The following is a 12,722-nucleotide window of genomic DNA, read 5'->3' as shown; positions in this document are numbered from 1 at the left end:
GGCGGCCGAGGGAGGGCCTGCACCGCGTTCATTGCCAAAAAGCCTGCCTGGGAGCTCACATAAAGGTAAGTGCCGCTGCGGTTATTGTTCAGGAAATACGACACAAACGCAACGTCAAATGAATCCACAAAACACACTTCTTAGAGCTGGCAGCGTTTTAAGGTTAAAATTACTAAAAAACCACCGAACTAAATAAGCAACAGCTTGACTATTTGCATGAAAAGAAATACTCAACAGATGAGAAACAACACCGTGAAAAACAATGTAAAACCCTAAAAGTTTTTTTTTTCAAAGTAAGTGAAAAAACACAAAAAGTGCAGCGTTAAAAAGTACACTAAAGTCGGTTACTTGAAGCCATCACTAATTTTGTCCCATCACTTACCACTACAGTGAAAGAAATTTGGGTATTCCATAAAAATAAAGGTCTGAATTACTGAAGGTTTTTTCTTTCTATTTTTAATCCAGTTCTGAGATCAGTATACACTCAGAACTCCCTGCATGTCTGGCTCTTTGTGAGATGTAACTGGAAGGCACAAAGGATCAGATCTTTTGCTCTGCCACAGATTTTACGTTTATTCAGAACAAATTTCCAACATTATTTAACCAGGCACCCCTCAAAGTGTAAACGTGCAATGACATTCCTAAGCTTCATACAGCAGGAGTGAAGCCCAAGTCCCCTGTGCCTGCCATGTGATGCTGAGGTATAATCGGGAATAATGCAGTCTTTTACCAGTAGTAAATCAAGAGGTTAGAACCCAAAAAAATCTTTGATCTCAAAACCATCTGTTTTTTACCTACAAATGCACATCCGGCTTTTTCATCACATCCTTGGCATCAAGAGAGGAGAGTTACAGGTTCTGTTGCCTTCTCTTGAGGCTGATGTAAAGCTCCCAGCCAGCTTTGGACTGAATGTGCAGATACTCCTGTTTAACTGATGGATTTTATCTTTTATTTGAAGCCCAGCTCCTGCTTCTCCCATTCAGGAAGAGCCCCTGTTCCAGTGCTCCGTGTATAGTGACAACTGCAGATGTTTTAGTGCTCTGAATGTTCTCACAAAATAAAAAGCAAGTAATGACCAGGGTATTTCAGACATCATTAAGTGTGAACAGAAATCCATATCCAATAGTTCAGGTTTGAAGGATACTGCGAACATCATGCTCCCCTAAGTAAATAAGCAAAATACCAGGAGTCCATTGACATAAGAGCATCTACAGCCATGGAAGATGGAGCTGTGGAACTGCATCCCCAATGCCTGAGGAGCTGAAGCATGACTGTACCCTAGACAAGCCTCAGACACAGCATTTAAACGCCACGGTGAAGGGTTCAGGTGGGCTCTGCACGTGGAGTTTCTGCAGAGCTGGGTAAGCCCCTCTCTAGGACTGCCTCCTAAAGAGGTGCAAAGAGCTAAGAGTAACCCAAGAATCAGGCTATAACTGGCAGCCAAAAACCACAGGCAAGGGCCACCTGAATTTAGGTAAAACATCCCTGCGTGTTACCCGTCTCATTTTGGCGACCAAAAGTGCACTTTACGAAGAAGAAATTGCTGTACAGTGCAGTATTAAGCTGCTTAAACCTAAACCGAGAAAGCACTTTTGGAAAGTAAAGTAACAAAGCTTCCCATTTTCTACAGAAATCCATATATATGAAGCAACTTCTTCTGCCTTGGGGATCTCCAACTTCAGTGAGCAGACACAGAAGCTTCCCTTGTGCTTCCTTACAGTTTCAGCTGCTGCTGAAGGTCATGAATTGAGCCTGCACTGCTTTGCAGTTTCTCTTGCACCAGTGGGTCTTCCTCCAGTCTGACCATTTCAACCACTCCACTGCTTCCAAGAATACATGGGAGACTTAAGAATACTTCACTGTTTATACTACAACACCCCTGAAACAACACACAAAGAGCGCCGTCACACACACAGTTACTTATTTCTGCTGCAACTACACAAAAGTGTACAACTACAAAAAATGACTTGATTGTTTTAATTAAGCAAGGATATTCCAACATATGGCATGTTTGGATTGGTCAAATTCCATTTACTGTAGATACTGTGCAGTGGGTTACTGTATAGAAACTGTAAAATATTACTGTGCAGATAAAAATTTGTGAACCATACCACACTTTGGGAATTTTTCCAAGATAGATAGATCTCTGTAATACAGACAAAGTTTATACCACTAAACACCATTTCTTAGCTACAACAAGCAGGGACACTTCATAGTACGGTATCATTAGTTCTTTAAGGACTGAACAAAATAAATTATATAATACAGCCTAAGAGCTGGGGAAAACTTTTCAAATATTGATCCCATACAGATTCTGCAAATGAATTCATCAAACTTATATCCCTATATTTCAAGTTTACACTGTAGATTGTGTTTATTTGTGGAATCTGGGAAATTTTACATTCTGTAGATACTTTAAAATTTAAGAGACTTGTCCCTCCTCTGTATCTGTATTTAGTTCAGGGGTGATTAAAAACTTCACTTGAAACATAATTATTTAATTAGGTATGTGCTTGTACTCAATAAAATAAGCAGCCAGGTCAACTTTTCTGCACAAGGACATGCAAATTGTCCTTCTGAAGGCTCTAAATTGAAGTGACAAACACATATTTCTGCATGGGTTTTCTCATCATATGGAATGACCTAATGTTTTAGTGAAGCCTCTTAGGAGAAACTTCAAACAAAATTCAGTCAACAATTTTAAGTTAACTATTGCTTCATAATTTTCTCCTCTTGAGGAAAGTCGTAAGGAGTAAAAAAGCAGTTGTTTCAAACTTAATAAAATAAAATACTGGCAGAAAATGCATTTTATACTTTCAGAAAAGATACAAAATTATTTTTGTCCCTAAAAAAACCCCTATATTCAATACTGAGAATTGTGGAACTACAAGTCACATTTCATTTGCCAAATCCAGCTACTCCAGGGGTGCTGGGCAGCAACCTTAAACATACTTTGTCTCTGCACTTGTATTTTTAGGAGAATAATCTACTTTTAATATTGATTTCAGATTAAAACAGTAAATGATTTTTGCTCATTTTTGGGCTAGAATTGGAAGCTGTTGTTGGAAGAAAGTAATGGCAGTAGCACTACTTCAGAACACTGGGATGTCTGTGATGCTAAAATTAATGGTCATATCCGGTAGAAATATTATAATTACACTGCCAAACAAATGGTTTATTAATAACACATTTACCTTTGCCAGAGTGGATACAGAATGAATCTTTCTTTTATCTTTCAGAATGCTGTCAGCCAAATCAGCAACTGAGAGCCCAACAGACCAGGATCTCTGACCTCTTCCCTTTAGTATTTCCATAGCTCTATACATAAACCAGGAAAAGGAGAAAAAAGTGATGTTTAGATTGTAATTATTCTTATTTTGGTTTCTATGTAGAACCCAGGATACAGGTTTAAGATTACCATATCAGGTAAAGTGTACTATAAAAATATGATTCTCTGTTTTGGAAAACAACACAATGGAATACAGAATTGCTGAAAATAATTTCTTTACAATATTTTTTCTCTACACTGGTAAAAATTCTCTTTTCTGTCAAGAGGTGTAACTGATAATTAGATAAGTTAAATTCATCCAAAGTGGTGGTTTACTGTGAAGCAAATGCTTCCAACACAAGCACTGAGGGAAGTGGGCCAGAAGGCTTGTCTAAAGGCTCGTTTTAAATACACAATCAAACAGCTCTGGTATTCTGCTGTGCATTGTGGTGTCTCCTTACATCACCACAGGCACAATGTTAGTAAGAATTTCAGAGAAACAGTGGCCATGTACACATCCATGAAAGTGAATGACTACTTAACCTACATTTCCTATAAACTCAATGTATGAACATTTTAGAGCAAGCTTCCCCCACTTCATAAAGAGCTGAAGAACATGTAAACATCAAGTGCCTAAACATGAAGAAAAAAAAAGTTATAATGCTGCTACCTGTTAGCCACCTTTTCCCTTGAGTCACAAGCAGCCATTGCTTCTGTTTGATTTGCAACTACATTACAGCTGGTCCAGGATGGTACTAAACAGAAACAATTAAAAAAAAAAAAAAAAAAAAAAAGGCAACTGAGGTTGTGGTTTGTTTTGGTTTTTTTCTTCTTGTGACAAATGGCAAATACTTTTGCTACTACTCCCAGGTCTACAGACTTTGGTACCTCAAAACTTAAAGCCATTATTATGAGAATTTAGTACTCCTCTTATTACTTTTCTCTTTACCTTCATTTCTTTTATCAATTATTCTTTCATTATTCAGTTACTTAGGCACTGCCAGGACATTATATGCTCACAGTCATAATAAAGCACCACTTTACCTTTGTCTTCCCCTTGTTCACCAACAACCCAGGCATCTTTTGCCAGCACCTCTGCTTTCAAAAGGTTGGTCAGCATGTACTGAAATCTCTCTGAATCGAGGTTGGCACCTACTCCAATTACTCTGCTTTTGGGAAATGAGCTCAGCTTCCACGACACAAATGTCATTACTTCAACTAAATGTCAAAGAAAAAACATGTTGCCAATGAAGGACCACTCAAAATTCAACTCAACTGCAAATTATGAATCATCATTACGAAAAACTCTGGACTTCTTTACTTTAGCAAAGGCATAAGCATATAAGAACATATTGGTAGTTTACTTCAACCTAAAACACAAAGTCGGGTGGGGAAGAAGTGAAAAAGTAAGAACAATAATGGTAAGAGAGTAAGAAGAGCTGTGTTCAGTGCATTACAGGATAGAGGCTCACACTTCTTCCTCTTTCCTAAGTAGTGATTTTGCTTTATCTTAGTTCACAGTACCACTGACCTGGAAATTTAAATCTTCCACCAAAATCTAGCTCCAATATTTACTATTAATGCTATACTTTGTATGAGTAGCCTGTATCATATGGCACATAACATACATGGATCTATCCTTCCTGTACAGGAGAAATGTGCACATAAAACTCACAACTGACAAGACAACAGCCAGTGGATGCTAATGATGTAGACACAGGCAGATTGAAACTACGCACAGAAACACACAGAAATACATACCTGTTACACAAAACAAAGTACACTATTTTCTTTTGTCTTGGTAACAGTAAAGAAAAAACCCTCAAAGACAGTGTCCTGCTCAAAGCTGAAAAGGAAAACATCTTTCAGAGTAGCAAGAAATTTTGACTAACTAAGCAGGTGTATTCAGCAGTAACATATTTTTAAAACAGGCCAGAGAAAAAGCCAGGTGAGAGACAGAACATTATGCAAAGTATTAGCATACCTGGATGAGAAGCAACAAGGAGAACAGCATTCTGACTGTAGTGGGATACTGCTGGAATAATTCCTCTGAACAAATCCACATTGCCTTGTATGACATCAAGGTAAGTCTGAGCATTACCTAGAGAATTAACTGTAAGCACCACAACTTTGGAATCAGCTGAAGCAGAAAAATCTGAAAATATAAAGAAAATACATTTTGAAATTTATGTCATTCTATTGAGCTTTAGATGCAAAACGAAGAGCTGTTCTAAAGGCTGAACTACAGCATCCAGCTTAATTAGAGATTCTTTGCCTCCTGTCTCACTCATATCCCCCAAATGGAATTTGGGGCACTTCCACAGCACCTGTAAAACACAGCTTGCCCACAGAACTACTTTCCTGTTTTATAGGTCCCAAACACAAAAGCTAGACTACAATTTGTCCAAGGTTACAGAGCAGAGACCAGAAAGCATCTAGACAGCTTTGACAGGTAAACTTTTTCAAGTTTTCTTGGCAAGAAAGAAAAAAAAAATCCATGAAAAGGCCCATTAACTTTTATTCCAACTGTTAAAGAAGGGGAAAGACTTTTACTCCTTTATCTGAGGCTTCTTCTATAATTTTTGATCTCATACCTTAATCAAGGGCATGTAGACAACCATGAGAAGCACTCCAAAGGTGTTTTTATTAACTCAAATAAAAGACAAATTGTATTTATGAGCCCAAAGAAACACACAGCCATGCTTGCTGCAGGAATTTGCAAGTCAAAACTGCCTTGAGCAGGTGTCTCTCAATATCTGAGTGCCACACAGGTGATCAGCTTGGACAGAGAAATAGGGTGATTTGTCTGTTCACCACTTTTGGAACCAGCTGAAGCCAAAGCAGAGGTCTAATGCACTGACAAGTTAAAAACATACTAAGCAGGATATAACTAATACCAGCTTGCCCCAAACCTAGATATAAACATACTAAAATAGCAAGTGACAGTATACAAGCATTTTGTAGTACTGTAACACTACCAAGCTTCTTATAGCACAGCTAAAGGCAAACAAACAGGCAACCATAGAGGCACAAACAGATTTGTGGTACAGTGCCACAACCAGGGTTCAGGAAAATAGGTGTGCTAGCAGTAAAACCTGCAAGATAAGATCAAAGTATGTAGAGCAGGCAATGCCAAGTGCAGAATAAGCCACAAAGATGCCTGGTGGAACCAGAACAAGTCCCTGTCCCCAAAATAAGATAAATTAAAAGAGAAGCACAAGAAAATCCCTCATTTCATCTTGCAAAGGGTGCAAGGAACATGGAAACACGACACATAAGCGAGGAAGAATATTACTTCAGTTCCAGCTTCCCCTGTGGAAAAACTTCTGAGATGCATGGCCTCAATCTCTACAACCATCCAAGACCATCAAAGGCTGTAACTAATCACTAATTACAGAGACATGGCATTGACTCTGCTGAATTGCATGCTCACAGCTGACTGAGGACAAAGTTATTAAGAACTCCTTGAGTATGCAGTGATAGAGATGAAGGACTCACTGTTGGCTATGTGCATGTTTAATGAACAGTAAAGCTAGGAAAGCAGCCCTTTGAAACACACCTTTATTTGTCAGCCTTTTGAACACTGCTTTCACAGCCTTCACTAATTCCTATGCAAATAGGTTTTCCTCTCCTCTCCCTCTCTCTGCCCATGACACAGAAGTTATAGCTTGGCTTCTCTATATTTCTGCATAAGTCCAATTTCAGCATTAGCCTCTTACCTGCAAGTACAAACTTTTAAAAAATGGCATCCTAAGTGCCACTGTATCTCCTGCTCTGGGCTAAAATGAGCACAAGCACACACAGTATAGCACCCACTCCTGTTCCAGAAACATCTCATACCTTTGCTGATCTCCACATTTGGCACAGCAAAAATCTCCAAATCCATGGTCCCTCCTTTTGCTGCACCTTCAGAAAGGTCCAAAAGAACCACCTTGTCTGCAACATCCTGTATGAATAAAAATAATACAGATCAATAATAAACCAAAACAAAACTTCTTCTTTTAGGAGTGAGGAATAAAACCCAAAATTCCTCCCATTTTACTGTTTGCTGTACTGTGTACAAATCAAACAAAATAACTGGTTAAAATTACAGCCGAATCACAAGGAAAAGGCCTTAGTTTAGGAAGTCTAACTGGAAAAAAACACATTACAAAAAGTCACAAAACTATCTCTGGGAAGTCAAAAATGCTGACGTCACTGTTGTGTCAAACATAAAGCTGTGATGAAGTACAGCCCATCTACAGACTATCCTTTTCCAGGGAACTAGGAGATCCCAGTTGTAAGAGGCTACTGCTGAGACAAGAATCCTTTAGAGATTTTCAAACTAAGTTAATTCAATATTCAACCCTTTGAATTAAAAAAGCTGACTACGAAATTAGGGCAGAAAACTAACACCTCTGCATGTCCAGAAGTTAATTGAAGAGACAAATAACCTAAGCAGTGATAGTTGTTAAAACTGATGAGGTTTCAGTGTCAGATACTAAGAACTAGATTGGAATCCTCTCTCTTAATCAGGTCTCTTGCTATTTTTAACAATTATGTACCTTTGCTGCAACTGCTAGTACACATGCAATGCCAAGATCTCCGGCTCCAACAATAGTAATTTTGTTAGAACATCCTTCATTTCTGCCTCCAGTTTTACTCCTTGATTTCATGTCAGTCTCTCCTGCAATTAAAAGAAAACTACAAACTTAGGTGCTGGTCCACACTGTATCAATACAAGTATTGCTGCTTCAAAGGATCATGGTTGTGCCAGAGTTAAATCAAGTTACATAGACTTTTTCAAAACAGCAGTCAATACTGACCACAGAAAATCCATCACAACTTGCAAAGTGTAAAACAAATATTCCTCTCTAGACAGGAATGTTTTTTCACTAAGTATAAATAGATGAGCATGACAATAGCAAGAAGCTAAACACCAACACCACAAAAAACAGCATTCCTTTTGCTGCTGTTACAGGTGTGCATACAGACCATGGTCATAAAATTTGTTAAATATAAACCATAAACCATATAGGTTTCTTTGTGACATCAAGTAATGACAATAAGTGAATATATTTTATAAGAACATTAGAAATGAGTCCATGAAAACATCCCCACCTTCAGTAATCTTTGCAATATAGGAGAGAAGTTCTGATTGCCTGGCTGCATCAGAAGATGACAGTGAGTACAAAGGGAGCTCTTCCTCAAACTTTGAAATCATTTCCTTGATTAATCCAATGAGAGTTGATTTAGGCTGAAATACAGCAGACAAACAGAAGACAGAACAGCTAAACAACTATTTCATGTAGTGGTATCGGCTGCAAACTGCCAGAGCCATACAAACTTTAATCAAATTATAAATACTGACACTCTTAACATTTACACAAACACCTAAGGGAGAGAAAAGCATCACTTTGAGAAGATACTTTCCAAACAGGAGTATGGATTAATAGGAAATTATCAAAAGGAATTCTAAAACTGAAATTACCAATGCTAGAAGTTTTTTAAGGCATTTATGAATATATGGAAGCCTTTGATATAGCCACAAGGACAAATCTTAGGTAAAGAGAAGTTAGTTCAGTCTTCTTAGATGAGCTCAACTGTCCAGAGTTCTGGCAATTCAGTCTTCCTCCAGGCAAAACACACTGTGAAGTCAGCAGAAGTTCCCTTAGGAATTTTTATTAATAATGTAAAATACAGCCCAATTCATTTCAAAAAGCTGGCATTCATTAAATAATTTTTACTGGCCTGACAGTCATATTGAAGTGAGTAATTTAATACAATGCATAAAATCATTTAGCAACAGCACTGACTTTTGCATTTCTGTGCTGTTTCAGAGTTCTGCCAAAAGAGACATACCCAAAAGACAGAAACTTCCATTGAACTTTCCTGAGGGATACTCAACAATTCTCATTATTCACAGCATCAAAGTATCATGTGGCTTACATTGCTTTGTAAAAATTAGTTCCTTTTTTCCTTAAAATCATTTCCAACTGCCTTTCCAAGCCTCAGACTGCCTGAAAGCTCCACATGATACCATGCAGTATTCCCAAATGCTTCCCTCCCCTGGCCACTCCACCTCTTACATGGCTCCAGTTCTGCAGGTAGGGCAAATAAATCCTGCCCCGTGCATCCACATGTTTCCCCACTGCAATGCCCATGTTTGAAGTTGGCTTCAGGAAGCAAATGGGGGGAGCAAAGGGATGAGAATCCAGGATCCACAGACAAATAGGAATGTTATAGGAATTACCTGTTCAACACAAAATAAAAGCCATTACAAATTTCTGCATCGGGAAGAGGCACTCAAGACCAGTCGTGTGTGTGATGTGATTCACACTTTGTAATAACAGAGGAAAAAAGCCTGACAGATCACTTCCAGATTCATACTGGAAAATATTTATATTATTTAAGCTAATTAATAAAACCAGACTTGTCTGGATCAACTTGAAGTGCTACTGATTGTACCTTCCTTAATATAAAGCTCTGTTGTTTTGCTTTCCAAGGGCCTCTCTCAGCCAATGTGTCCCCTTTTCCCAGAAAAGAAAGGTTTCATATATATGTATATTTCATACTTATGAGTATAAAATATATATATACAAATTTAATGTGCTTAGCACCTAGTGTAAAAAAAGCATCTCTAAAGAGCTTTGCATCAGACTTCAAAGGCTTTCAGTTGAAAATAAAAAATTGCCTACAGGTTATTTTTGGGCACTGTCTATACAAGTCTAGGTCTCAGAGAGTTCACACAAGCTCCACTAGCACCAAAGAGTTTGCCAACACGGTCTCAAACACTACCATTTTTAAAATACTTCATTTACTTATTTAATTAATAGCACCTTTTTTCAGCATCTGTGCACTTGTTTCTGCAGTAGAAGTGACTTACTCCAATTCAAACAGAATATTTTCTAGACCCCTTTGAAGACACTGCACAGTGAACTGCTAAGAGGCAGCATTCAACATATTTTACATCTAGATTCACAACTGGCAAGAAAATTACGTTTGATTTATCTTACCATATTTCACTGGAACAGTACCACTAAAATTCAGGAGGTCTTTCTGGGATCCATCCTTGAAGGCTAAAATTAAAAATGCTATTAAAAATAAAAAAACCAAACTCATTTCAAAGCAATCCCATCCACAACTACAAATATACAACAATGATTTTTCTTTAGAAATCAAGTATGCTCCTGGAAAAACCAAGCTAGAATATTACTAAGATGTCCCTCCCTCACATTTTAAAATATTTCCTTAATGAAATTTTAACAAAAATTGCATTGGTACAACTAAGCACATAATTAATCTGAAAATTCCTTGTCCTGGGTAATTCTGATGTTGTGAGAATTTCCAGTCAGGCTGATGGATTCTGGAAGTCATGCTCTATAAGCTAAAGCCATCAAAATACTTTCAATACAATAATGAAATATGGGAAAAATGGTGTTACATATAAAGAATTTAAAGCATCAATCTTTTACAATTACTGACAAGTTGAAATAAGATGAAGTAAATGAGATGCTAAGGTTTTTATATGTATGAGTCACTGGAAGAGCATTCAGGAACAGTATTGTGGCATGAGAAATTTTACTGCAAGCCAACATAGGTAGGAATACAACAGAAATATATTCACGATCTATTACACACAGTCTGCAATTATGGCAAGTAAGAATCCCCACAAATAGTTCAGAGTAAATGTATCACTTCTTACTGTATGTGTTCATGGAGAAGGTGAAGTTGGGGTAGGTCATGCTGACATTCTTCAGCTCTTCCATGGTCAGGTCTCTGAACTTATACTGGGAAGGGAGAGAAAAAAGGAAAAACGTTTCACTTCAAAGGCTACTATATGAGAGATAGGGAAAAGGACACTACAGAAGGCAGAAATGCAAGAAGGGGAAGGTAATAACTACTTTTAGTATTACAAATAGTTTTGATGTGAAATAAATTATCAAAAAGAACTGATTACAAAAAAGCTTTGAAACTATTGTGGGTCTGCTGTTGCTACATAAGAGATGTGAAATTTTGAACATCACTCCTTATACACCATTTCTTCCCTTTTACAGCTGTGTGAGTAGAAGTTTAGTAAAATTTAGTCTCCTCTGCACACATTAAAAATAATATAAAAATATGAACCTCTTAGAAAAAGGAGATTATTTTCTTACAGCTAAACTCAGATCCACCTGCACATATTTTAGAAGAGTTTACTAAGATGTCGCTTTCCACAAGCATGTCAAATGTGTCAGTAATTAGCCTCTGGGAATTTTTTTTTCATTTTTAAGCTGTCCTTGAGAGCTTAGAAAACCACTGCTGCCTCATTGAGATTGTCCCCAGCCAGCCCAATACGAGAACTTCCAATAGGTTTGCATCCTCCCACATTCCAAAATTACAAAGAGTATTTTCCATTTCCTAGATTAGAGCCTCTGCTTCTCATTTAGGAAACCTGGTGCTGGTTTTTTGGAACCCTTGCCTAGGCAAACAAAACTGCTGCCAGACAGTGGCTTGCAGAGCTGCTCACCGCCCTGGAATAATTATCACGAAACAGTAGCTAAAATCGAATTTCTCTTCAGTCTGTCACCCCGGCAGCAATGTGACAGCTATGGGCATGGCACAATTATTTTCTACTGTCTACAGGAAAACACAGAGCTGCTGACAAGAAACACCTTTCAGTCAGCTTCTCTCCACCACTGGATTCTGCAAAGTCATGCAGGAAGAAAAAAAAAATAAAAATAACCTAATGTTCCCTAATTACGAATGTCTACATAACTTACTCTTACGACATTTTTTGGAGGCTTTGATGTATCCAGTTGTGAAACCAAAATCATCTTCCCCCAGCTGGCCTCCTTCTATTCGTAATACAAAACATTCCTCTCAAATAGTTTTTCTTCTTCTAAAGATCATAGGATTTACGGGGTGAGTGAGATACAGACCTTCCTCATTTCGCACCCAAAATTATTTGGCATGCCCAAACCCTAAATACTCCCATGGAAATGGGCCAATGGAAATTAAAACGCTCAGAGGGCTGCTACAACAACGCGCCTGTGCTCCTGGGCGTGGAGGCGCTAAGGCGAGGAATGCCACCAGAAAAAAGAATTATCAATTTGCGGTGAGCGAAGAATCAGGTTTCAGCGGTGAGGCACGGCGCGCAGCACGGGGATGAACTGATGCGTGGGGCAGCTCAAAGCTCGGCTGCAGCAGGACAGCGGGATGCGAAGGGCCAGGAAGGACGGGACGGGAATGCCCGGGCAGGCAGCCCCGGGACCCCGGGACCCCGCGGCCCTTCCCGCCCGCTCCCCCCGGTGCCCTCAGCGCCGCCCGCGCGCCCCCCGCCCTCCCCGCGGGCGCGCGCACCTTGCCCAGCTGCCGGCGCAGCGTCTCCTCCGCCATGGCGGCGCCTTCCCGGCGGGCCCCGCGCGCCGCCGCACCGCCCCTCAGGGAGGCGAGCGGCGAACGGGGCCGGTCCCGCCGGTTTTCATTATCCTTC

At 39.1% G+C, this 12,722-nt stretch overlaps 1 protein-coding gene across 7 annotated transcripts; it reads right to left on the bottom strand.

Annotated features, from left to right (window-relative positions):
• Nucleotides 1-547: 547 nt before the first annotated feature.
• UEVLD (UEV and lactate/malate dehyrogenase domains) lies at nt 548-12,722 on the bottom strand. Of its 7 annotated transcripts, none has more exons than XM_088175404.1 (12): nt 12,590-12,722; nt 10,953-11,037; nt 10,264-10,341; nt 9,337-9,500; nt 8,369-8,504; nt 7,813-7,934; nt 7,109-7,214; nt 5,253-5,423; nt 4,313-4,486; nt 3,939-4,023; nt 3,195-3,318; nt 548-1,879 (listed from the first exon to the last, which is right to left on the bottom strand). In XM_088175404.1, exons 1-12 carry the CDS (start codon nt 12,623-12,625, stop codon nt 1,715-1,717), a joined length of 1,446 nt encoding a protein of 481 aa, XP_088031530.1. In that variant the 5' UTR covers nt 12,626-12,722; the 3' UTR covers nt 548-1,714. The 7 variants fall into 7 exon arrangements, with proteins under 7 accessions (XP_088031530.1, XP_014731783.1, XP_088031528.1 ...); XM_014876297.2 differs by having other exon boundaries at nt 10,264-10,326; XM_088175402.1 differs by lacking the exon at nt 12,590-12,722 and adding an exon at nt 12,010-12,373.

Source organism: Sturnus vulgaris, chromosome 18 (assembly GCF_052056855.1).
Source record: "Sturnus vulgaris isolate bStuVul1 chromosome 18, bStuVul1.hap1, whole genome shotgun sequence".
NCBI classification, from domain to species: Eukaryota; Metazoa; Chordata; class Aves; order Passeriformes; family Sturnidae; genus Sturnus; species Sturnus vulgaris.
Note: the sequence above shows the minus strand (reverse complement) of the source record. Positions and strands in the feature narration are given on the sequence as shown.